The following is a 24,497-nucleotide window of genomic DNA, read 5'->3' on the forward strand; positions in this document are numbered from 1 at the left end:
GGCTGTACTCTGTGTCAGGGCCCGAATGGCAAGCCATGAAAGACTATATTCAGTCATCACTGAAGGTGGGACTCATTCGCCCGTCTTCGTCACCTGCTGGAGCTGGTTTTTTCTTTGTAGACAAGAAAGACGGGTCCTTAAGACCATGTATCGACTACAGCCCCCTCAATGACATCACTATCAAGAACCGCTACCCTTTGCCCCTCATGTCATCTGTGTTTGATCAATTACAACAGGCCAAGATATTTACTAAATTAGACCTCCGAAACGCATACCATATGGTTAGAATCAGGGAGGGGGACGAATGGAAAACGGGGTTCAACACCCCTAGTGGTCATTATGAATACCCTGTTATGCCATTCAGGCTCACTAATGCTCCTGCTGTCTTCCAGGCCATGATTAATGATGTGTTAAGGGACTTCCTTGACCACTTTGTGTATGTTTACCTTGACGACATTCTCATCTACTCACCTGACCTGGACACTCATAGAAAACATGTAGCAGCAGTATTACAGAGACTACTGAACCATAGACTTTATGTCAAAGTCGAAAAGAGCGTGTTTCACGCCGATACCATCTCCTTCCTGGGCTTCATCGTAGCCCCTCTGAGGGTGCAGATGGATCCGGCTAAAGTTAGTGCTGTGGTCAAATGGCCCACACCTGATAGCCGCAAAAGAGTTCAGCAATTCCTTGGTTTTGCTAACTTTTACAGGCGGTTCATCAGAGGCTTCAGCGCAATAGTGGCTCCTCTGCATGCGTTTCTCCTGGTCACCAGAGGCAGAGGCTGCCTTCCAGAGACTGAAGTCCCGCTTCACCACGACGCCGATCCTCACCATGCCGGACACACGGCGGCAATTCGTGGTAGAGGTGGATGCGTCCAACGAGGGGATTGGGGCCGTCCTCTCACAGTGGTCAGAGCAGGATGGGAAGATGCATCCCTGAGACTGTCCAGAGCGGAGCGGAATTACGATGTCGGCAACCGGGAGTTGTTGGCGGTTAAGGTGGCTCTGGAGGAGTGGAGACACTGGTTGGAGGGAGCTGAGCACCCGTTCATCGTCTGGACTGATCACGAGAATCTGGAATATATACGCAAAGCCAAGAGACTCAATTCTCGGCAGGCCAGGTGGGCGCTGTTTTTTAACTGCTTCTCTTTTTCTGTTTCTTACAGGCCAGGGTCCCGAAACGTCAAGCCCGACGCCCTGTCACATCTCTACGACCCTGAGCCTGTAGCCAAAGAACCAGAGTCTATCCTCCCACTGACCTGTGTGGTTGGAGCGGTGACTTGGCAGATAGAAAATGAGGTTAAGCAAGCTAATGGTGAGGCTCCGCCACCTAGTGGGTGCCCCGAGAATCGATTGTTTGTCCCTGTCGATCTGCGCCCACAGGTGATTCATTGGGCCCACTCCTCGCTGCTTTCCTTTCATCCAGGAGTTCGGCGGACGGTGTTCGCCATCTCTCTGAGGTTCTGGTGGCCGTCCATGGAATCGGAGGTCCGGGAGTATGTCGAGGCATGTTCGGTCTGTGCGAGGAACAAGATGTCCTCCGGGTCCCGTATGGGACTTCTGCAGCCACTGCCCATCCCCTCCAGACCATGGGCCGACATATCTATGGACCTCGTCACAGGGCTCCCAGTCTCTCAAGATAACACCACAGTTCTCACTGTGGTGGATAGATTCTCAAAAATGGTCAGATTTATTGCCCTGTCTAAACTGCCTTCAGCCAAGGAAATGGCTGAAATTATGATTGACCATCTGGGCCCCAGTTCGTGTCACGGTTCTGGAGGGAGTTTTGCCGGCTCATCGGAGCCAAGGCCAGTCTGACCTCGGGCTACCAGCCGGAGGCTAACGGCCAGACCGAACGCCTAAATCAGCAGCTAGAAACCGGCCTTCGTTGTCTAGTGTCCCAGAACCCCTCGACATGGAGCAAACACCTGGTCTGGGTCGAGTACGCCCACAACTCCCTGCCCACGTCTGCCACAGGTTTTTCGCCTTTCAAATGTGTTTATGGTTATGAACCTCCTGTGTTCGCTGCCCAGAAGCCCGAAGTCACGGTCCCGTCCGCCCACGCCATGATCTGCCACTGCCAACGCATCTGGGCTGCTGCGCGGCAGGTGCTTATCCGCCAAGGGGACCGGACCAAGAAAGCAGCGGACCGCAAGGGCGGCCCGCACCTGACTACCAGCCGGGTCAAAGGGTGTGGCTCTCTGCCAGGAATCTTCACCTCCGGGTCCTCTCCAAGAAGCTGACACCGCGATTTGTGGGGCCCTTCCCCATTACCAAGGTCATCGGTCCTGCAGCTGTCCGTCTCTGCCTGCCTCGCTCCCTCCGTGTCCACCCCACCTTCCATGTCAGTCAGGTCAAGCCGGCCAAGGAGAGTCCCTTGGTTCCGCCCCCCCCTCTTCCTGAGATGATAGACGGGGGTCCGGTCTACAAGGTTAAACGGCTGTTGGCTGTTCGCAACAGGGGCCGGGGCAGACAGTACCTTGTGGATTGGGTGGGATACGGCCCGGAGGAGAGACAGTGGATTCCATCACGGTTCATTGTGGACCGTACTCTCATTGCTGAATTCGACCGCGACCATCCTGGACAGCCTGGACCGTCTGGCAGTCGGTCCTAGGAGGGGGGGTTCTGTCACACCGTGGTGAGGTTGTCTTGTCCTGGGTTTGTTTTGTCCTGTCATTTCCTGTTTTATTTTGAAAAGTAATTCTCCTCTCGTTTCAGGTCACTTGCCCTTCCTCATGTGTCAGTCTGATTGCCCTAAGTGTTTCCACCTGTCCCCTATTTCCCTCCATGTGTTTAAATAGTCTGTGTTCCCCTTGTCTTGTGCCAGAGTGTCTTCGTCCTCTTCCTGCACCCGAGCCTTTTGTCCATGTCCACAGCCGTCGCCAAAGTAAGCCTTCTGAACCTCGAGAAGAGTGATTTTTTTGTTTGTAAATTTTGCCCTAGCTAAAGTTCATAGCCCCTTGTTTTTCCTCATTAAGAGTGATTTTTTTTGTTTGTAGTTTTTACCTTAGCATATTTTCATAGATCTTGGTTTTTCCTCGTTAAGAGCGATTTTCATTTCATTTAGCCAGTTATTTATTATTCTAGATCCTCCGCTTAGTAGCGTGAGTAGATTATTTTTTGGTTTATTTTTATATAGTCAGGATTTTCCTCTGTACGGAGCGTTTTGTGTTTATCAGTTGGTTTCTTTTGATTAGTACCTTTTCCCTCCTCCTGGAGTGTTTTTTGTTCCTTAGATTCAGAGTCTAGTGTCTAGTTTGTCACTCTGTCTGAGGTCGCCAGAGAATTCAATAAAAGCCTTTGGTATTCTAATATCTCTGCATCTGAGTCCTGCTTTGAGTCACGGCCTGACATGTCCTTTAAGTTTTGCTTATCCGTAGACAGTTTGCTTTAACCTTGCAAGTATTGTCGTACCCGAGACAATACGTCCATATAATATATAAAATAACAATAGTATGCTTTAATTAATAAAATCACAACGGATGGTCAAATTGGGGATTTGAAAAACCACATACCATGGGTGCTGCTGAGGTAATGTAACACTGTGAGCAGCATGGAGCAAGTTTGAGCTGATTTGAGTGATATCTGTTCAAGTACAATTATCTGTTCATATGCAGTCTATGTCAGTTGTTCAATTGCGCTCTTCACCCAAGTTAAATTAATGGTGAGCCCTGCTGTCTCTACATCCTCTACAGGTTTTTATTCCTACCCAGAAGGTGAACAGCAGACCATATGGGTTTTCATCCAGTTACAGTTATACAAGAATTTCTTTATAAACACAAATGTTGTGTTTTAAACAGGAAAACTGATTCCTAATCAACAAAAGTAAAATGAGATTACAAAAAACAGTAAAATATAACTCACACAACCCAAGTTCTTTCTTTTTTTCCCCTAATGTACTCAAAATTCATCAGGTTGCTATTTGTGTTCTAATACTTCCATCTAGTGGACAAACACGCCCACATTAAATTAGTCGAGTATGACAAATTACATTTTCCTCAATGCCACCTTAAATCAATATTATTTCTTCAGCCCAATTCAATCAATATTATTTACTAACCTCCATTCATTCACCTCCATCAATTGTTTCTCTTTAAAAGGGCCCATGTTTTCCCTTAGACACTGGTGAAGTAGCAGCACCCAAATTTAAACACTTTAAGACATTCAACATTGATGTGTTAACAGGGTATTTTCTGTCTTCTGAAGGCATGCAAATTTGACATATTAATGCGGCAAGTAGATGTCTCCTAAATGTCTCATGTCAATGCCATCTTGACCTATAAAATACCAAGATTCTAGTCGTAAACAAAACCCAGCATCTGCTAAAGGTCACAATGTCAATGAGCCACCATTGGATTTTGATATCAACCTGATTTTCATCTCCAACCAAATTTAGCATCTGTCTAATGTTGGAGTCCAATTTCCGCTGTTTTGTCTGATGATGGAGAAAATAATGTATACAAAGTGTTGGGCCTGAACATGTGGTCGACCTAGAGCAGGCCTGCTCCGGCCTACATGTAACTTGTGACCTCAGAACCTAAGTTCTAGCCTCAGGCCTGAACAAAGGAAAGGGCGCCAAACGGCCCCTCACAGACTCCATCTCCCAGCAGGCCTTGCAGTTCACACCTGAGTGTGAAATCTGGGGGAGTCCCAAACTCACGCTTCCCATTGGTGGAGATGCAGGGGACCCCGGCGACTCCGCCGTGACGTCAACGCATCTATAAAGGTCAGACTCACATACTGACCGTCGCCTTTCCATCGTAGCTGTGGCAGAGGTAGCCTGCTCTCTCTCTGTGAACCAGTCTACTAAAGGAGGTAACAACCCTGTGCACGTTTTCCCCGCGGAGTTTGAAGATTCTCCCCTCGCTGGACGAGCTGAGACTCCCCCCCCCCCCCTTTTGTTAGTATATTCTTTTTTTTGTGGTGTTTAACGGAACATCACGCACGGATCCGACAAGAGATCTCTGCCGACGCAGATCACGATCTCTCTTACCCGCAGAAGGAAGAAGCAAATTCTTCACGGAGCACGGACAACTCGACGTTCGTTACCCTCTTATTAAGTCGAAATCGCTGGTTTTCTTCACTGCCAACGAGAAATCAGCAGCCGCAACCCTCACGAACGAGGACGGCACCGTCAGAACCGCATCGGAGCACCCGCGTTGGATTCCACCGACGGACTGATACACACCCCATCGCTTGGAGGCGATCCAAGTAAGAGGTTTACGTCTGGGCAGAGACTGTAGTAATCGTGTAATAACTTAGCTGTGGATGTTAGTTTTAACTTTGATTTGTTGTGTTCGAAGTGTACTGTTTCTTACAATACAGACCGCCGTGTCCGTGACCTGATATAGTTGAGAGTGGTGGGACTGCTGTGTGAGGCGTGCCGGTAGTCACCGCTCCTGATAAACTGTGTGTCCCGTTACGGGACTGCTGCATGTGCCACCACGGGTGTGGAGTGAATCGATCAGTCCTATAACCGATCAGACAACGGGCATACCGCTTCACGGCCGTACGCACACTCTCTGTGGACTGAATAACTATTCTTCCCATCCCGTGGTTGTTCGGCTCCGCCGTGAGTCGTTTGTTTTCTTTGCCACACCTACATAAACACTTACATATAGATTCATTCTTTACCACACATACCAGCACATATTTATATATTCGACGTCCCACCACCGTCAGACACGTGTGTTGAGGACTCGAATTAGGTGAACGGGAAGCCCGATCCCCAAATCGGCGTCCCATCTTAGGTCGTCGAGTCGAGACCTAATCCTGTCCGCCATTTTGGCTCACGTGGTCGACACGCTTAGACCCGTCCGCCATCTTGGACCTCTGCGGGACGCGATCGCTACCGATCACACCCGCCATCTTACCTCACACACACCCACATACCTACACCTAGACGCCCGCTTACACATACACACACACACACACACACACACACACACACACACACACACACACATACACACACATCACTTGATTGTATGGCTGTTTACCTCTTGTCTCATGTGTAGATTAGTTGATTGATGGTAGTATACTAGGATAAATCAAGACTGGTTAACTTTGTTAATTGTGGAGATTTAATAAATATCATTGTAATTTAAAGAGAAGTCTTTGGTCATTATTGTGTATGTTCATTGTGATCCATGACTGATTGAGAAGGTCTGAATACTCACGATCCCTGACCCAGAAACCCATTACTTGGAGTGAACTATTAAGGTTATGAGACTACAAACTGATTTGGTTATTGTTCCCGGTTTCCGGGTGGTGCCCCGCATTATTAATTAATATTGATTAACATAATAATACTGATTAATAATTAATTAACGCTATACTTCAATGATTTATTAAGGATTTTAAGGATTCTTAGTTAATAACCAAACGTGCTCCTACTGGACCCAATAAAGGGAAGAACTCCTGGCTTTAATGTTTAACAGATATGAAGTTAAACATCCCATACCAGCTGAGCTGAAGAAGCCATACCGTGGGTGCAGAGCAGGGGTTAAGCTAAAGGCTAGGAGATGCTTTTCTACCATCAATCCTTATGGGAAATGTCAACTCCCTGGCTAACAAGTGTTATGAACTGGAGGCATTTGTGAAGAACCAGGGAGCATATCGTGAGTGTAGTCTCATATGTTAAACAGCAACAGAGACGCCAGAGCAAGTGGAAAGAAAAAAGGTGGAAGACTGGTTCTGCTTGTGAACAATAGATGGTACAACCCTGGTCACATCACAGTGAAGGAGATGATCTGCTGTTGGGATACTGAACTGTTGGCAGTTGGTCTTAGACCGTACTATGTACCAAGGGAGTTCTCACACATTGTCGCCATGTTTACATTCAACCACGAGCAAAGCCCGCAGTTGCGTGTGACGCCATTCACAAGACTGTTGCGAGAGTACAGACCCAGCACCCTGATGCATTCATTGCAATATTAGAGAAAAGTCAGTCTCACCTTTCACCTGACTGGCTTCACTTGGTGTGTTGACTGTCCCACAAGGGAAAATAAGAAACTTGATCTGTTGTATTCAAATGTCAAGGAGGCCTACACTGCTTCAGCTCACATAATAATCTGGTTTTTCTTCAGCCTTCCTACAAACCCTGTGTACTGAGGCAGGCTGCAACCACCCGCTCATTCAGGAACTGGACCCCGGAAGCCGGTGGGTGTCTAAAGGACTGTTTTGAGGAACAGATTGGAATGTACTGTTGGAGTCACAGGAAAATTATAAAAGCAAGGACCCTGACCTTGATAGAATGGTTAAATGAACCATGGACTATATTAACTTCTGTATGGACACTGTAATACCAGCAAGGACTGTACACTGCTTTCCAAACAACAAACCCTGGATCACCAGTAACATCAAGACCCTCCTCAAGCAGAAAAAGGAGGCCTTCAGGGACGGAGACAGGGAGAAGCTCAGGTGTGTGCAACATGAGCTGAAGAGGAGATTAAAGCAGGCGAAGGAGGACTACAAAAAGAAAGTAGAGAGGAAGCTGCAGCACAACAACACCAGAGAGGTGTGGAAGGGGATGAGTTCAACCTGTTCTACAACAGGTTTGACACAGCCTCACCTGTTCTATCTCCCACTGCTTCAGCTGCAGCTTCTCCTACAGCATGTCCTTCACAACCTGACACTGCAGCTTCAACTCCCTCCACACACTAAGTCTCCTGTCCTTTACACCCAAGGAGGTGAGGGCGGAGCTCAAGAGGCTACGTCCTGGAAAGGCAACAGGTTCCGATGGTGTGTGTCCGAAGCTGCTAAAGGACTGTGCAGCCCAGCTGGCTGAGCCTCTCCAGAGGATCTTCAACTTAAGTCTACAAACAGGGAGGGTCCTGGTCCCAGTCCTGTGGAAAACATGTCTTTTTCCGGTACATAAAGTAGAGATAAATGACTACAGACCAGTGGCCCTCACGTCACACATCATAAGACCCTGGAGCGGCTGCTTCTCCACCTTGACCATGCACTAGACCCCCTACAGTTCACCTACAAAGAACATATGAGGATGATGCCATCCTTTACATGCTCCACTGGGCTCATTCTTATTTGGATGAACCAGGTGGTTACATGAGGATTATGTTCTTTGATTTGAAGTGCATTTAACACCATCCAACCCCCCATTCTTAAAGACAAGCTGAAAGGGATGGGGGTGGATCCCTGCTTCACGTCCTGGATTGTGGATTACCTGACAAGACGACCACAGTACGTCAGGCTGGGTAACTCAACGACAGTGATGAGCAGCACTGGGGCTCCACAGGGGACTGTTCTGGCTCCATTCCTGTTCAACCTGCATATGGCTGACTTTCAATACAACTCTGAGTCCTGCCTCATACAGAAATACTCGGATGACAAGCTTTTGTGGTGCGTAACAGGAATGGGCAGGAAGAGGATCACAGGGATCTGGGATCTGATGGACTTAAGTGAATGGAACGACAAGAACTGCCTCCTTCTGAACACCTCATGGACTTTTGGAGGTCTCAGCCCAACCTTCAGCCAGTCAACATTTGAGGGAAGAACATTGAGGTGGTGCACACTTATAAATACTTAGGTGTGCACCTAGACAGTAAACTGGACTGGTCCCTGAACATGGATGCCAACTACCGGAAGGGGCAGAGTCGGCTCTTTTTCCTCAGGAGGCTCAGGTCCTTTGACGTCTGCAGTGAAATGCTGTACGTTTTTCATGTCAGTGGTGGCCAGTGTACTTTTTTATGCTGCAGTCTGCTGGGGCAGCAGCATGTCTGACATGAATACAAAGAGACTGGACAAGCTGGTAAAAAAAGGCTGGGTCTGTGCTTGGCAGGAGTATGGACTCACTCAGATGTAAGATGGAGGCCATCTTGGACAATACCAACCATCCTCTCCACAACATTCTGGCAGTGTGGCACTCCTAGAGCCACACCACAAGTGTGATGAAAAGAAGTGTATATATACTTTAGTACCAGCAATAGTTTAAACATATAATTTAGTTGATTATTAGCATTACCATATTGTTGGTGTTCTTCCACAAGTCATACAGTCTTATCAACTTCTAATATTATTAGGATTTTCATCACTATTACTATAAGACTAACTGTTATATTAAATGATATTAATGGATAACTGTTGGGTTGGATTTTGTTGGATTGGGTTGGAAAATCTCTCAGTAGGCAATTATGGGACAATAAAGTAATGACGGATACATTTTGAGCAGGAGCACAGCAAAAGCTAGGCTTTGGCATTTCATTTCATGCACTGCCTTATATGACCGATGTTCCTACAAGGCCCGATGGTGTCTGAAAAACACATTTGTTTAGAATTAAATCCAAATATAATGTAATATAATATAAAGATGGATTATGTTTTTGTGCAAAAGTCTTAGTCAGCATAAATCCAACCCTCTGTGGTCCAAGTGTAATAATGTTTAAAACTAATGCTCAGAACAGAGTACTGTACTGTTATTTTACACAATATATAAACCTGGAGCTGGTTTGAATGACTATCTGTTCATGTTCAATCCTGGAAAATAAACAGGATTAACGTCAACAGTAAACCCTGGTTAACCTGAGGTGGAGCTGTGGTAGCCTAGTGTGCCTACTCCTGTTTTCCTTCCTTACAGTCATATTTACAGTTGTTTGACTCTATATTATATATTGTTTGACCAAGCTTGTCTTTATTCAGAATTTCAAAACAAGCCATTGATGGCACAGAGTCATTGTTCTTAAGTCCCAAATAAGCTGATTTAATCAAGACTCAAACATCCAAAATCGAGAATTGACACATGCTGTGTTTCAAGTTCTAAACAAATCATCATACACTTTATACTAAATGTTATGTCATTTCTAACTGTTTGTACAGTAAACAAATAATGAATGCTTTGTAAAAATCATCAGATCATTTAAGATTAGACCAGATTCATGACTGGAGTCTCAATCAAGTCAATGTGTCAGATATTGTGTTTACTGTGTTGCCATATGACATATTAGACAATGATGTATGTAAATGCCTTTTTTAGGAATGGATCATGTACAGTGGAAACCTCTTATAGTGGTCAAAGTGATTTATTTATGCATTATGGACTTATATGGATCAAAAATAATCTTTCTTATACAAATGCTGCTTAAATATTTTGCCTATATGCAGCAATCCTCTTACAGTGTTCACTTTGGTCTGTTCATGCTTGACAACATATAGAAATCAAATTAAAACAGTTGTAGTGTCCTACTGCAGCTGTCATATTCTGATGCTCTCTTCTGACTTATTTGTATGACACAGTATAACAACCAGTAACAACAATCCCAGCATGCCTTCCAACAGAAGTTTGCTCTGTGTGTATGTGCACTTGCTGTGCCCACTCACGCACCATGTGATCTCTTCTTCTGTGGTTAGGTGAGTTATTTTGGAACTTTTACAGTGTAATTGTTGTTCCCACTCTCTCGAATATATTCTCACTGTGGCATGTTCTGGGTCTACAGTATGCCGAGGTATCTTTCCAATTGATTGTCTCTGGAAAATCTCCAGAGACTCATTGTGGCTGCTTGTATCCAGGATTGTTTCAGTCATTACCCAAAGCTCATGGTCATACTTTGATCATGTTGGTTGGTAGACTGTGTGTAGATTGACCAGTAGATCAGGATCAGCTTATTCTTAAGACTGGTGCAATGCCCACATAAGTGTTCATGCTGCACCAATTCACCTTGTATCCATATTACCCACACTCCCTGATATTTGAAGTCCTTCACTTTGGGTAGTGACTCAAACACAAAGGAGCAATAAAACTACCATGGTCATAAAGATATTTAAAACCTCACCACCACATTAATCCCAAGGCACTGAGACTTATGCTGATTACTAACTGCAGTGCAAAGTTTTGGAATAATGCAATAACTACTGCAAGGAAACCTAAATGTATTTCTATTTTCCCACTGTGACCATTTAGAGACTCCTGAAATCATCACTTTTTTCAGTTGGATAAATGTATTGTCTTTGTGAATGTAAGACCTTCAGATACCACTGAGATGCTTGATTGTTGATCATTAGTACAGCACAGGTGTAAGCTCTGATGCTGATGATATCAATCATCATCTTCTTAAATTAACCATTTAGAGAACATAAAGTTACCTGAGGACATGGATGGTGGTCATGATGCCATGACAACAGCTTATTGAGTCAGAAGTTATATTATTATTGCTACTGTTGATTACTGAGGCTGAAATTGTCACTTAGTCACCATAATTACATTTAGGAGTAATAGATGCATATTAGTAGTGGCTGATAGAATGCAGACAAACTCATATCTTTACTGACATGCCAGAGAAAAGAGAGAAAGAGGGACAGGTAGAGAAGGAGGAATGAATGAAGAAGATATGAAGAGCCAAGTCTGAAGAAAGAAAAAGCTGGAGTCGTAGGAAAAGCTTTGATGGTTAGGGAAGCAAAGACCTGTTTGCATTGTCAGATCATGCAGCATTTCAGGTGATGTGGCATCATGCTTACTGCAGGATTCATAGACAAAGATTAAACATATACAACTGAAAAACATTGTGAATGGCATCACGAGTATAAGACGCTTTTTTATTCAACTGGACTGACAGCTCAGCTTCAAGTTTTATTTTATTTGTCTTTTATTACACCACGAAGGTCCCACTGAGATACAAGATCTCTTCTTCCAGCAGGTCTAATCTGTCATCTTTCTTCAAATCCATATTAATCTATATTAAAGTCAGTGCTGATAGGAGGTACAGCTCTCAGCAGTGTAAAGCAAATTCCACTCTGTGGCATTCAGAGTGTATGATGCATTGTGACATCAGAAAAACAAACCATCTCATAAACCTTGACCATCCCTGCAATCTTCCTCATTCAGCTCTTCATTCCAGTCCCACTAATGATTTATAAGTGACCTGGTCATACTCTTAAATTAAGTTTGGACTACCCAGGACCAAATCTCCTGTTTCCTCTTTCAAACTGAGACACAGTGAACATTTAGGCAATGAATGCTTCAAATTAAGTGGAAAGAGACGAAGGGAGCAAGATGATGCAAATTCACCCTTAGCAGTGTAAATTGCCTCAAAGAGAAATCCAGCTAATAATCCACAGTGTCATCAAAAAAGTAACAATCCGCTAATTACAATGGCTACTTAACAGTTACGACAGTACGTTTCATGAAATGTTATCACTAGTGAGGTGGTGAGGTTAGGAGCTTGTGGTGCTGCAAAGCATGAAGTGCTCTTCAAATATCAACTCATTGTGTGCAGCAGAAGTGGGCATAAATCTATGCTGCAGCTACGTACTGTCTGGATGTCAAAATAGAAATGACAAATGTGATGAGAAAGATGTTAAACTAATGGAGTCTTAGATTAAAAACACCTTAGTGTACCAGGGGTTCAATCTGTAACCCTGGAACATATCCGATAAGATCCTCACCGCTGCTGAGCCAACATTTCTCAAGTCGCCTATGCATTGAGTGATACATGAGGTTTCATCCTTTGAATTATTCTCTGTTTCTTTCTCTCCAAGAGGGGGGGTATAACACTGGAATACAATGTCATCTTATTCTGAAGAATTTGGTTTTATGACTGATGCATTGGATCTTGAAGCTGACAGTGGAGTGAGCCTTTAGTTCATCCTACACTGCACTGTAGCTTTGGGTGATAAATCAATGCAATAGACTTTACAATGGGCAACCAGTATCTCTGAATTAAGTTAAATTAAGTTTAGCTAAGTTTCGTTACGCTACAAACAATATAAAATGTAAAATACAATTATTAAAAAAAAAAAATAGTTTTGTTTGTAGCATAACATTCTGACTCTGGTGAAAACAGTCTCACTGCACAGGTTTAATTTTACTACTGAGTTTTGATTCAGCACTGGACAATCAGGGTGAATTGAGAGTCTCAGTTAGTATGAATGGTGCAGCTTCATCTCATGAAGACACACTACACTTAGAGACAAGGCATGCTTGGGATAGCTTAAGTTTCTACTGCCAGTCCGCTTAGTTGTGTTGCCTTGTTCGGTTTAAATGTGATTTGATATTTGGGTTTACTCCTGCAGCTACATTTTTCCATGTTCCTACTGGGTCAGAAATAACCACTGTAATCTTTTCCTTCATTTTGGATTTGACAGTTTCACATATTCAAAAAAGCTACACAAAATACATTTTGTGTTGAAAAATGCTTTAACTAAATTATATGATAACCATTCATTTTCTTTTACAATATTTTACTGTCATGGCTTCTCTAGTTTTCTTCTTCTACAATCAAAGCCACTTTATCAGGTTAAATGGCTTTGTTGGAGTTACCAAGAATCTAGCACATCCTTTTCCTAAAAGAGTAGTACTGCTTGGTAGTAAGTTTTGTTTCTAAAATTTGAAATTCTGTGTAAGATCCTTTGCGTCTGTCTTTATGTCTCTGACCTAAGACATAAAAAACCTGTTTCTGCAGAATAGAATATGATCAACACGCTGCACTTCAAGTCTGCAAATCCACAAATCCAACACAATTACTTCAGCTGGGCTGCAGTTTTCTCCAGTACTAGTTCACTTGACCTCAATTTCTGAGTTCCTCCACATTCTCCTATTAATGATGCAGCAGTAAGACTCTGGGAAAAAGCTGTATAAACATGTTTGAGGCTATTTGGTTCTCTTGCAGAGTTTAGTTTTGTAGCAGACACAGATAAGAGAAGAGCATGGTGAAAGCAGTGAGAGCTCAGAGCCTGCTGCTAAGTGTTATGAGGGTCAGAAAGCAGAAAGCTGAGATGAGCCATGCCTTTGAATTAGACTATAAAATCACAAACAGCATGCTGGAGAGGACATTATTTGCATTATTAGCATTTTGTGAAGTGAGCACAAACTCTGAATTTAGATTATCTTGTGAATGCAAATTACGAAAAGATTATGTTCCTCCATCAAGAAAAGTGCGTAACAAAACATCTTTGTCACATGTAAAGAACAGCCAGAAGTTTTGTCTGGGCAAGTGACAAAGCTTTCATCATAGTGAGGTTTAGTTAAAGACTACCCAAGAATCCCAAAGAAAACAGTGCATGGCCCTACATATACAATTACACAGTGTTCCTCCACACAGAAACACAGGAGCCTTGTACATTATTTAGTTTATGTTATGGTCAACAACCTTATTTATTTCATTTTTGTTTATAAGAAACAGATGTTCAAATGTTTCTTTCAGATGGCCTCTGCCACTGATCTAATGCAAAAAAGCCTGTCAGAACTGAAGAAAAGTCTGGATGTTTCATTGTTGCCAAGGTTACTGAATTTATCCAGAATCTGAAAGTTTGTTTGGCATGTTTTATCAAATAACCAGATATCTTCAAACGCAGCTATTCACCTTTTGGCCTGATAATCCACCCAGGAGAGTTTCATGCCCCTTCACTGTCAGTGAGCTTAACGTGAGGCCTTTCTTAAATCTAGACTCCACCTATCTGTTCTCATATTCTGATGAGTGAGTCTATATCATGTAGCTAAGGACTTCTTATGCCTTCTTGCAGTTGTTTTGTGACTTTGGGAGCTGACTTGTGTCAATTAGAGGTAAATCTGCATTTTTCATCAACCAGTGATGACAGAGGACATTAGGTCTTCAGATTTGGAATAGGCGAAAATGTACTTTTTTCAGGGATGTTCGGGAACCACGGGCTGGGACAGACCAGGTGGTCAGTGCCTGTCGTAGTTACCAGATCTGTGAAATTAGGGCTGATGTACACATTGCTACACTAGATAGATAGATAGATAGATAGATAGATACTTTATTTATCCCCGAGGGGAAATTTATGACAATGAAAGTTGATAAATATATATGAATGATGACACACACAGGCAGATAAATGTACTGTATATTACAGTGACCACCAAAGGTCTGATCATCTTGTGATATTAGCAATAACCCTGTTGCCTCAATTGCAAATTAAATGTCATTTGTCCTCCTTTCCTGCAAGTTCATCTTGACAAGTTCATCCATTTTAAACTCACTGTGGTCTGAATTAAGAAAGGCCCAATCACTGGACACCTGAACATCAACCATGTTGCAACATAGGGGGTTTAGTCACTCTTGCAAAAAAACAAAAAAAAGGAAAAATAATTTCTATTCTTCTATGCCATTTAAGTGTCGCATCCTTTCCTGGTTGGGAAATTTTTTTTTTTGTTGCAGAAAGCACCTTATTAGCATTTAAGACATGCTCATTTCACAAAATTTCAGAGGAGCAGGCTGCATGGAGCAATATGAGATGAGGTGCAAGGCAGCATATACTGAAGCTGTGGGGAGGGGTGCAGTTGGGGGAGCAAAAGGGTTGCACTGTGATGTTGGGGTCCTGAGAGAGAGGCTGGGACGGGCCTGAGGCGCCTAGCAAGATGCCGGCGCGGCACGGCTCCAGTCTGCCAGGCCATGGTGTTAGGAGGGAAAAGAGTGAAAAAACCAACCTTCCCGTTGATCTGAATGGTGAGATTTGGATTGTGTTTTTGGATGGTGGGGTGCAATGATAATGGAGGGATTTAAGATAAAACAAAAAAATAGAAAATAAACATCAAGAGGGGCAAAATAAGGAGTGAGAGGAAGAAGACAAGGAGAAACAGAGAGAGTAAAACAGGCAAATATCTGCTTATCCATTAATGAGTGAGGAACACACACACTCTCTCACACAAACACACACACACACACACACACACACACGGCACAAAAAATACAGTACAGTAGCCATAAAAGTGGATGCACAGCTGCAGATGCAGAAGACACATTACACATACCCACTTTCACCTCCCTGTCCTTAACATTGCTTCAGCCCTTCATAGCCTGTAATTTTAGGCAGCATGAAGGGGCCGAGGCTTGCTGGCAACCAGACTACACCAAGAACACAAAGCAGACAGTGTGTTACCGACTCTGGCCGAGCTCAGCCACAGAGCCCTGAAATGAATAAGCACATAAAAATGGCCCCTGACAGGATTACTCAAACACACCTTGAAATGTGTACTTCTCCTAACTGAGAACAGTTTAATTTCTATGGAGTAACACTTGTAAGCTAATACTGCGTTAAATGAGACTGTCCTGTTGGTCCTCTTAGTCACTAACTGATGTGTGATCTGGCAAAGACTACATTTAGAAAGACTACATTCATCTGTAAGACAGCACTTGATTTTCATTAAGATGTTTAAATACATTTTATCTACTCATCTTCCCATTCCCGAGCCGTGGATGAATTATTTCCCTCTAGAACTCGCAGTTAATATACACCTTATACCAGAAGGTGTTGAGATCCTATGAAAACAATTCTCAGTGTACCAAAGCTGAGCATCTATATGTAAGATCACGTTTGAACTGCAGTGAGCATCAGGCTGCGTCATCATAAATCTACTGAGTCCTCTAATAGGTGACATTGATCTCTAACCCTGACCTCCCTTCAAGTCCTCTGACCTAAGCTAAGAGCAGATACCTGCTTGGCAAAGCTACATTGGCTTAACAGTGTTTTAAAGGATGGAATTATTTGAGGGTCTGTAGATGATTTGGTCTGCTCCCTGCTGGTAGCTCAGACTTAATCTTGCTATTGGATCAGTGCCATGCAGGTTAGATGGTTTCTCAAAAACAAAGACTGACTTATACTTAAGACTAAAAAGTTATCCTACAATCAGTCACACCCCCTGACCACTGGTCTCAGCCACAGCTGCCTGAATTCACCAAATCAATGTGGTATCATCTTAATTTACTCAGTCTGAAATTCCCTCTGTGTTTCTGTGTCATCTCTTAGCTGGGCAGCCTCTGTGACAATATCTCTTTTGAATATGAACAAAAACATTCACAAACATCCTCTCAACTTTAAATACTCCCTCGTACGATCAGTAGACAAGGTGCAAACAAAACGAAGCACATGAAACAATGAAGAGCAGCAGCCTTCATATGTAGCTAGAAAGATAAGCATTGGACAGATGAACAAAAACATATACAGTGTGTGTAGAGTGGAAGAGCGACTGTGGACCTGACAACAAATACAGAGAAGGAAAAGACAAAAGAAACTAAAAGAATATGTAGAAAAAAAAGACACACACACAGACACACACACACACACACACACACAGACACACACACACACACACACTTTGGCAACATATGGCAGGTTGCACTGCTCAGAAGCCACACTCAGAAATTAAATAAGCTATCAGCACACCTGGAAATGTTAAAGGGTAAAACAACACAGGCAAGAACTTTGGAAAGAGAAGCAGAGATGACAAACCATGTACTTCATCATCAGACTCTGTTGGCTACAGCTCTGTTTGGTTTAGTGGAGGATACTTCTTATAAAAAACATGACAGATTAACTATCTTTATTTATGACTACTACAATACTTTCCATTAACTTTAATGAACAGGTTTTGTTTTTTAGTTCTAAAAGGCAATTTTTTATCTCAAGAGTGAGCACTGGGCGATCTCTTATTGTTATTCATACAGCATGCACACATGCTTGCACACGTGCTTATACACATGTGAGTATTGTATTAAGATACACATGAAAAAATCAAGACCTCATTTAAATCAGATTCTATGACTCTGTAAGTATGATGTCGCTTTAGGGCTGAGACAAGAGTACACATGAGATCTGTCACCAGGTCACGTCGACCAGTCGCTCTGATTTATGAGAAATGTTCAAAACAGTAGAGAATATCTTTAAAACAGCACTGGCTTTGACATTATTTTTTTTTGACTACATCAAAGAGCATTGTCAGTGGGAACATCAAATGAACAAGAGATTAAAGCAGTAATGAATAACCACCATTTTTTGAAAATAGCCTTTGAGAACCCGATATTGGTTGAGGCTAATTGAGCTGTTTGTTGACAAGGCCAACTTATGATACGCCCCAAGGCTCGCTTTCACCTTGCTACCTTTTGTTGCAGCACATTCAGCCGACTCAAGCTTTCAGGGGAATTTCCTGCCTGTTTTTCTCCCACATGGGACATATGTGAAGGTGTAAGCTTATCTTTGTGACAAGACTCCACGCGTATACCTCCACTTCCCCAAAACAAAGGCGGAAAACTGCAGCCAACCTCTCTTTCACCCCTGAGGAGTCACCCCTACCCTGCCGTCACCACTGAGGTTAGGCAAGTCAAATAAACTAACATGGCAGTGGAGCAAAATACATAAATCATCCCCAGGAGACGAAGATGAAACAGACAGGGAGACAGAGAGCACAGGAAGTGACAGTTTGAAAGCTGGACAGGCATCAACAAGTTTGATTTTCTCTGCAGCTCAATCCAGGAAGCCAGTTTCCTTACTAGCAGTGGTACAGTGGAGGTGACGAGAGAAGACCTTACTGCTGGAGGTGGCGACCTGAATGGCAGCAGGGAGGTGACAGTTGGGGTCAAGAGAGATCTTACCTCGAACATACAGGTTAGCCGGAGCCGAGTAGCGAGTCCCGGCACCGTTGACTGCCACACACTCGTACTTGCCCTGGTCTGACTCCTCGCTGTTCTCAATCTGAAGTGCTCCTGGTGAGGGAGGCCAAAATGTCACCGTTCAGGTCTGCACAAACACATTCAATACAACACACACAGACATGGTGGCACAGTAAACTGATTCAGACACACTAACACTAGTCCTGCATCACCTATCTGTACAGATACTTGGCAAAATCAACCCAAACCTGATCCTGTAATGTTTCCTTTCTATACATATAAGAAGAAAAAACTTATACTCTTATCTAATCATTTATGGCAATGACCAAAAATGATTAGGCTCATTCAAGATGACCCAGGACTTCTTGTAGTGTCACACTAACACTGTCAATGACTCATCTCATGAGAGCAAGGGCTAGGTGAATATATACAGTATAACATAAAGATGATTCAAAATTATGATTAATAAATCCACTCTCAGCCAGTCACATCAGTTGTCTCACTGCAGTCAACGGCTAACACACTCACAGGGAAGCATGATAAGAGCTCAACAAATGAAAATACGCCTCCTCAGGACATCATGTTGCTGTCAGGATGGTGCAGTATAAAATATGAAACACAACAACAGTTGAGAAGGAAGAAGTGATTTACAGAAAAAATCTCAGTAGTAGCCTGGAATCATCTCTTCCTTTCAGGGTCAACTGTTCCCAGATGTTCAGATCTGAACAGTATTTAATTTTCAACACTAAGTATTCAACATTGATTCAATTTCGAATTTTGATATTCAGTTGATAATATGATTTGATAATTATTTGCTTCATACACTTGTGCTGGTCATTGTATAAAACAGTTGGTAGTTGCTATATGTGATATTGTGATTTTACCACCTGGATCAAAGATAAAAGAAATTGAAACTGTTAGCAAAGTGTCTAAACTCTGTCTCAATGCACATAGACACATAAAATGTAATGTTGATTACTTGTTTAAATCCAGTTTAGTAATAACTTAGACCCCCTTTATTGGTCTAAGCCTTTAGTGCAACACTTGTGCAATACTTGTGTTTCCATTGGATAGACCCTTTCTCCCCCACCTCCACAAAGCACCTTTAATGCTCACTTAAGTTGTGGTTTGAAACTTTCATTTCAGGGAAAGAACATGTAAAACATAACTTACCTGAAACCACTTGGTTACATCAACTTGATAGTATTTACACAAACATTTAATATTCAATGGTCAGTAGAGAGATTAGGTTTGAGATCGAGAATATGAGTGTATCTGTGGTGATTATGCGATATTATATATTGACTATGAATGTGACACACATCATGCAGTTTTGCATTGGACAATAAGAAATGTGACAAATAAAATGTTAACATGTACATATTTCAGAATACAATCCTGAAATGCAACATGGGATGGGTGTGTATCACAATGTTCAGTGCTAGTTAAAGAAAAAAAAAAAAATCAAGCAGTCGAAACAATATGTGTGTAGTCACATCCCTTGTGGGTCTTTTGCAGACAGTGAGCCTAGAAATGAAGGAGGAGCAACCTCCATGCAGTCAAAAAAGGCCATGCTCACGCACACACACATACATACACACACACACACACACACACACACACACAGCCTTTCTCCTACATATCAAAAAACAATCTCAAAATGTCCATGAGACTGTAGACCGATCATCACACTACTGCTGAAGTCACTGAATCTATCTATTTCTGTATTTCCACTTTTCCATTTTGTGATATTGCCTTTCTCACTGCTCATTCAGAATTGTTCTGAAAATGATTCATTCTCTCTTGACAGTTGTAAAAGTTGCTGGTGATCGTTTGCTCTGACCTCTTGGCATGAAAAAGGTCAGTGCTGCTGCAGAAGGTGTGACTTCTTACAGATGGAGACTATGAAGCCCCAAACAAAATGTTACTTCCAAAACTTCCTCTGCCCTTCGGACATTGAGCTTTCAATAACGGTGCATGCATTCCCTCTCTGCAGCTTCTAAGGACAGCTTGCAGACAGAGGTCAAACTTTTATACCTTCATGACACAAAGTTTGTCATCTACAAACTATAAAGTGGGAAGTTATCATGTATGCTGATGGGCTCGTTTCCCTGATACGGCTCACTGGCCTAGGCAGTGAAATCTAGGAGAACTGACAGCGACACGTTAAAGTAGAAAGGAATGGGATTCCACAGTATATTGGATCTGTGGCATCCCGGATATATAGGACCTTTATTTGTATTTATTAACAGCCTTTTGGCATTGTTGGACTTCCATGTTGACTGATAGTAATGTTCATGAAGCAGCTGATGCTGTAAGGCTGTGTTTTGTGCTTTCACATTTAACATGTTTGATGTAGTTCATCGTGATGGTTTGTTTAGGCTGGTGTGAAACTCTGGACCTAACTGAGACCACCTTAAAATGTGGGTTTAGGTCCACTTCTAATTTGATCCTTTGTAGTGTGAAACCAAAGCAAATCAACTTACTGTCTGCTGATTGTGGCAAGTGTCAACAAAGTTTGACACTTTGACACAACATTGGGTAACCATGGTAACACATGTATGTGTGTGTATATACACATTATATAAACATATATATATATATATATATATATATATATATAACCAAGGAAAAGATGGCGCCGTTGTGTGTGGCTGGCCGTCTACCTCTGCTACCTTTTTTGTATATTGTCCTGTGTTTATCACTTTTATCTCACAAAGTGTCATCAACTACTGGTGTATGATCGCCTGAGTCTCTTAAAAATCCGCGTTTCTGTGGATAAACTACTGATCCAGGACTTTAATGATCAGACAAAACCACCGCCACCTGTTCTGGCGTCTGTACCCTCTTATCTATGGCGTCTTCCTGGTCGGTTACCATGCAACAGCCGTCGCAGAAGACGAGGAAAGAGAGGTGGAGTGAAAGATCTGAAAGATCACCTGGCTTCATCCTCCACGTACAATGCTCGCCATCCGCTGTTCGGTTTCTCCAGTGACTCTGCCAGTTACAACATCCGAGGATCCGTGGTTTACTCCTACCGATGGCTGCTGCCGGTAGTACCGGAGGCCGCGTACCCACCTCCCTGCCGCCGACCCGTGAGGATCCGTAGACGGGGCCGCGCGCTGGAGAATCTCCGTCCGGTCAACCGGGCCTCCCAACAGACGGATCTGCATCTGGTTCGCATGGCTCTTATCAACACCAGATCTGTTGCACATAAGACTTTTATCCTAAATTACTTTTTTACTTCGCATTCCTTAGATTTCCTCCTATTGACTGAAACCTGGCTGAAACCAGGTGAGAACAGCGCCTTCTCTGAGCTCCTCCCACCCAGCTGTTCTTTTTTCAGCTCCCCGCGGTTGTCGGGGCGAGGGGGGGGGGGACTTGCTGCTGTGTTTAATGACAATTTTAAATGTCGGCTTCTTCCCACAGGTACATACTCCTCGTTTGAACTGCAATTGTTTGCGGTGGAGTTTGCAAGTCCTGTGTTGTGCGCAATTGTTTATCGCCCTCCGAAATACAATAAGGGTTTTATTCAGGAGTTTTCCGAGTTTCTGGCTGACATGCTCTCAAAATATGACAAGCTCCTGATCTGTGGGGATTTTAATGTTCATGTTTGTTGCCTATCTGACCAGCTCGCCACTGACTTCAAAAGCCTGTTGGCAACTTTTAACTTGATTCAATCCGTATAAACCAACGCACCATCTTGGGCACACATTGGACCTTGTTATATCTATCGTTCTCTCAGTTTCCCTGAAAGAGATTTCTGAGACTGCAATCTCTGATCATCTCCCTATCATTTTTGAAGTGTTAGCCGCCCAACCAGCCAGCAAACCTCTTGCTTCATCTTGTCAACGGCGTATCATCACTCCCTCTACGGCCGCTGAATTTACTGCTGCCTTCAATGACTCACAGTTCTTTCCCTTGATCAGCCTGGCTCCCCCTTTTTGTCCTGATCATTTTCTTCCCGTCCTTCCACTCCACCTGTGCTGGGATTCTGGATGCTATTGCCCCTTTTAGGCAGAAACCTGCCAAGCCAAGAACTGACCCCTGGCTGAACGCCACCACCCGCACCATCAGGCAACGCTGCAGGCAGGCAGAACGTAGATTTAAGAAGGACAAACTCCAAGTGTCTCTGGAAATGTTAAGGGACTGTCTCACTGATTATCAGAGAGCTGTACGCGAAGCAAAATCTCAGTACCTCTCTAATATTATTTCTAGCAGCAGTCATCGATCTAAGGTGTTATTTGATACAATTAACGCTGTTGTTAACCCATGCACTTCAGCTGTGACTGATGTATCAATAGCCACTTGTGAGAATTTTCTTCATTATTTTGTTGACAAAGTGGAGTCTGTCAGAAAAGTCACTAGTGAGAGTGTTATTATGAGTACAAATAAGGATCTACCTGTTGCCCCAGCTCATTCTGCCGTGTTTGATCAGTTTGAGCTGGTTTCCTTTTCTTCTCTCTGTGACGTTGTGAAATCTCTGAAACCTACAAATTGCCCAGTGGATATTGTCCCGGCCAAATTGTTGAAAATGTTTTTTAATACTGCGGGGCCTAGTCTCATGGTTTTAATTAATTCCTGCCTTAGATTAGGAACTGTCCCAGCTGCTTTTAAACATGCTGTGGTCAGGCCCCTTCTTAAAAAGCCTAATCCTGACCCCTCAGTTTTATCAAACTTTAGACCTGTTTCCAATCTGCCCTTTCTTTCTAAGGTTTTAGAAAAAGTTGTTTTTATACAATTAAAATCCTTTCCTGAGGATAATTCTGTTCTTGAGAAGTTTCAATCTGGGTTTAGGGCTCGGCACAGCACCGAGTCTGCAATGTTAAAGGTGCACAACGACATTGCTCTGTCTGTGGATGCCAAGTGCCCTGCTGTCTTGGTGCTGCTTGATCTTACAGCAGCATTTGACACGGTGGACCATGCAGTCCTCCTGTCAAGTCTAACTAACTATGTTGGCATCCACGGCACTGCATTGACGTGGTTTTCGTCTTACTTGTCCAGTAGAACCTTCTCTGTTATGGTTGGTGACCTTTCCTCTTCCAGCGCTCCCCTCTGTTCTGGAGTCCCACAAGGATCTATTATTGGCCCTTTACTCTTCTCATTGTACATGCTACCACTTGGGTCAATTATAGCCAGGCACAACCTTTCTTTTCACTGTTATGCAGACAATTTACAAATCTACCTGCCAGTGAAGCCTAATAGTAACAGTGCTCAATGTTCTCTGTTTGATTGTATTGCTGACATTAAGCAGTGGTTGGCACAAAATTTTCTTCATCTAAATGATGATAAAACTGAAAGTATTGTGTCTGGGGATACTGTGACGGCTGGCTTTGGCACCTTGTCTTCAAAGCTCAGTCCAACGGTCAGAAATCTGGGAGTGACCTTTGACAAACAAATTAACAATGTTGTCAGGACTAGCTTTTTCCAGTTGCGTCTCCTGGCCAAAGTTAAAATGTTTTTAAGCCGTCACGACCTTGAGAAAGCCATCCATGCACTAATAAACTCAAGGTTAGACTACTGCAATGCGCTTTATGTCGGTGTCTCCCAGTCTTCTCTCGGTCGCCTTCAACTTGTGCAAAACGCGGCTGCCCGTCTTTTAACCAACACTAACAGACGGGTGCACATCACTCCTGTTCTTAACTCTCTTCACTGGCTGCCTGTCCGTTATAGAATTGATTTCAAACTTTTATTGTTCGTTTTTAAAGTTCGCAACGGCCTTGCCCCATCGTATTTATCTGATCTTTTAACTGTCCGAAATCCTGGTAGACCTCTGAGGTCAACAATTCAACTTTTGCCCAGATCAAAATACAAACACTGGGGTGACCGAGCCTTTTCTGTTGCTGCCCCTAGGCTCTGGAATAAGCTCCCCACCGAGATCCGCTTCAAAGCTAGCCTAAAAACCCACCTATTTAGGATGGCCTTCAATACCCAGTAGTATGACAACACTTTTCACAATCTTATCTTAATCAATTTTGTTGTATTTTATTGCTCTTATTGTTCTTTTATTATTTTTTTTTTAATTGTTTTTCGCTTATTTATCTCTTCACCTATTACCTGTTGTAAAGCACTTTGGTGCACCGAAAGGATTGTTGTAAAGGGCTGTATAAATAAAGTACATTTACATTTACATTTACAT

At 43.1% G+C, this 24,497-nt stretch overlaps 1 protein-coding gene across 7 annotated transcripts in view; it reads right to left on the minus strand.

Annotated features, from left to right (window-relative positions):
* ptprfa (protein tyrosine phosphatase receptor type Fa) overlaps positions 1 to 24,497 on the minus strand; it is a 327,453-nt gene that overhangs the window by 131,287 nt on the left and 171,669 nt on the right. For 6 of the 7 annotated variants that reach the window (XM_056377834.1, XM_056377829.1, XM_056377831.1 and 3 more), the window contains one exon: positions 18,341 to 18,451. In XM_056377834.1, the coding sequence (XP_056233809.1) occupies positions 18,341 to 18,451 (111 nt within the window). Of the gene's footprint in view, positions 1 to 18,340; positions 18,452 to 21,297; positions 22,682 to 24,497 lie in introns of those variants that run through there. The other variant, XM_056377836.1, reaches the window with a different exon arrangement.

This window comes from Seriola aureovittata, chromosome 6 (genome assembly GCF_021018895.1).
Source record: "Seriola aureovittata isolate HTS-2021-v1 ecotype China chromosome 6, ASM2101889v1, whole genome shotgun sequence".
Lineage (NCBI taxonomy): Eukaryota > Metazoa > Chordata > Actinopteri > Carangiformes > Carangidae > Seriola > Seriola aureovittata.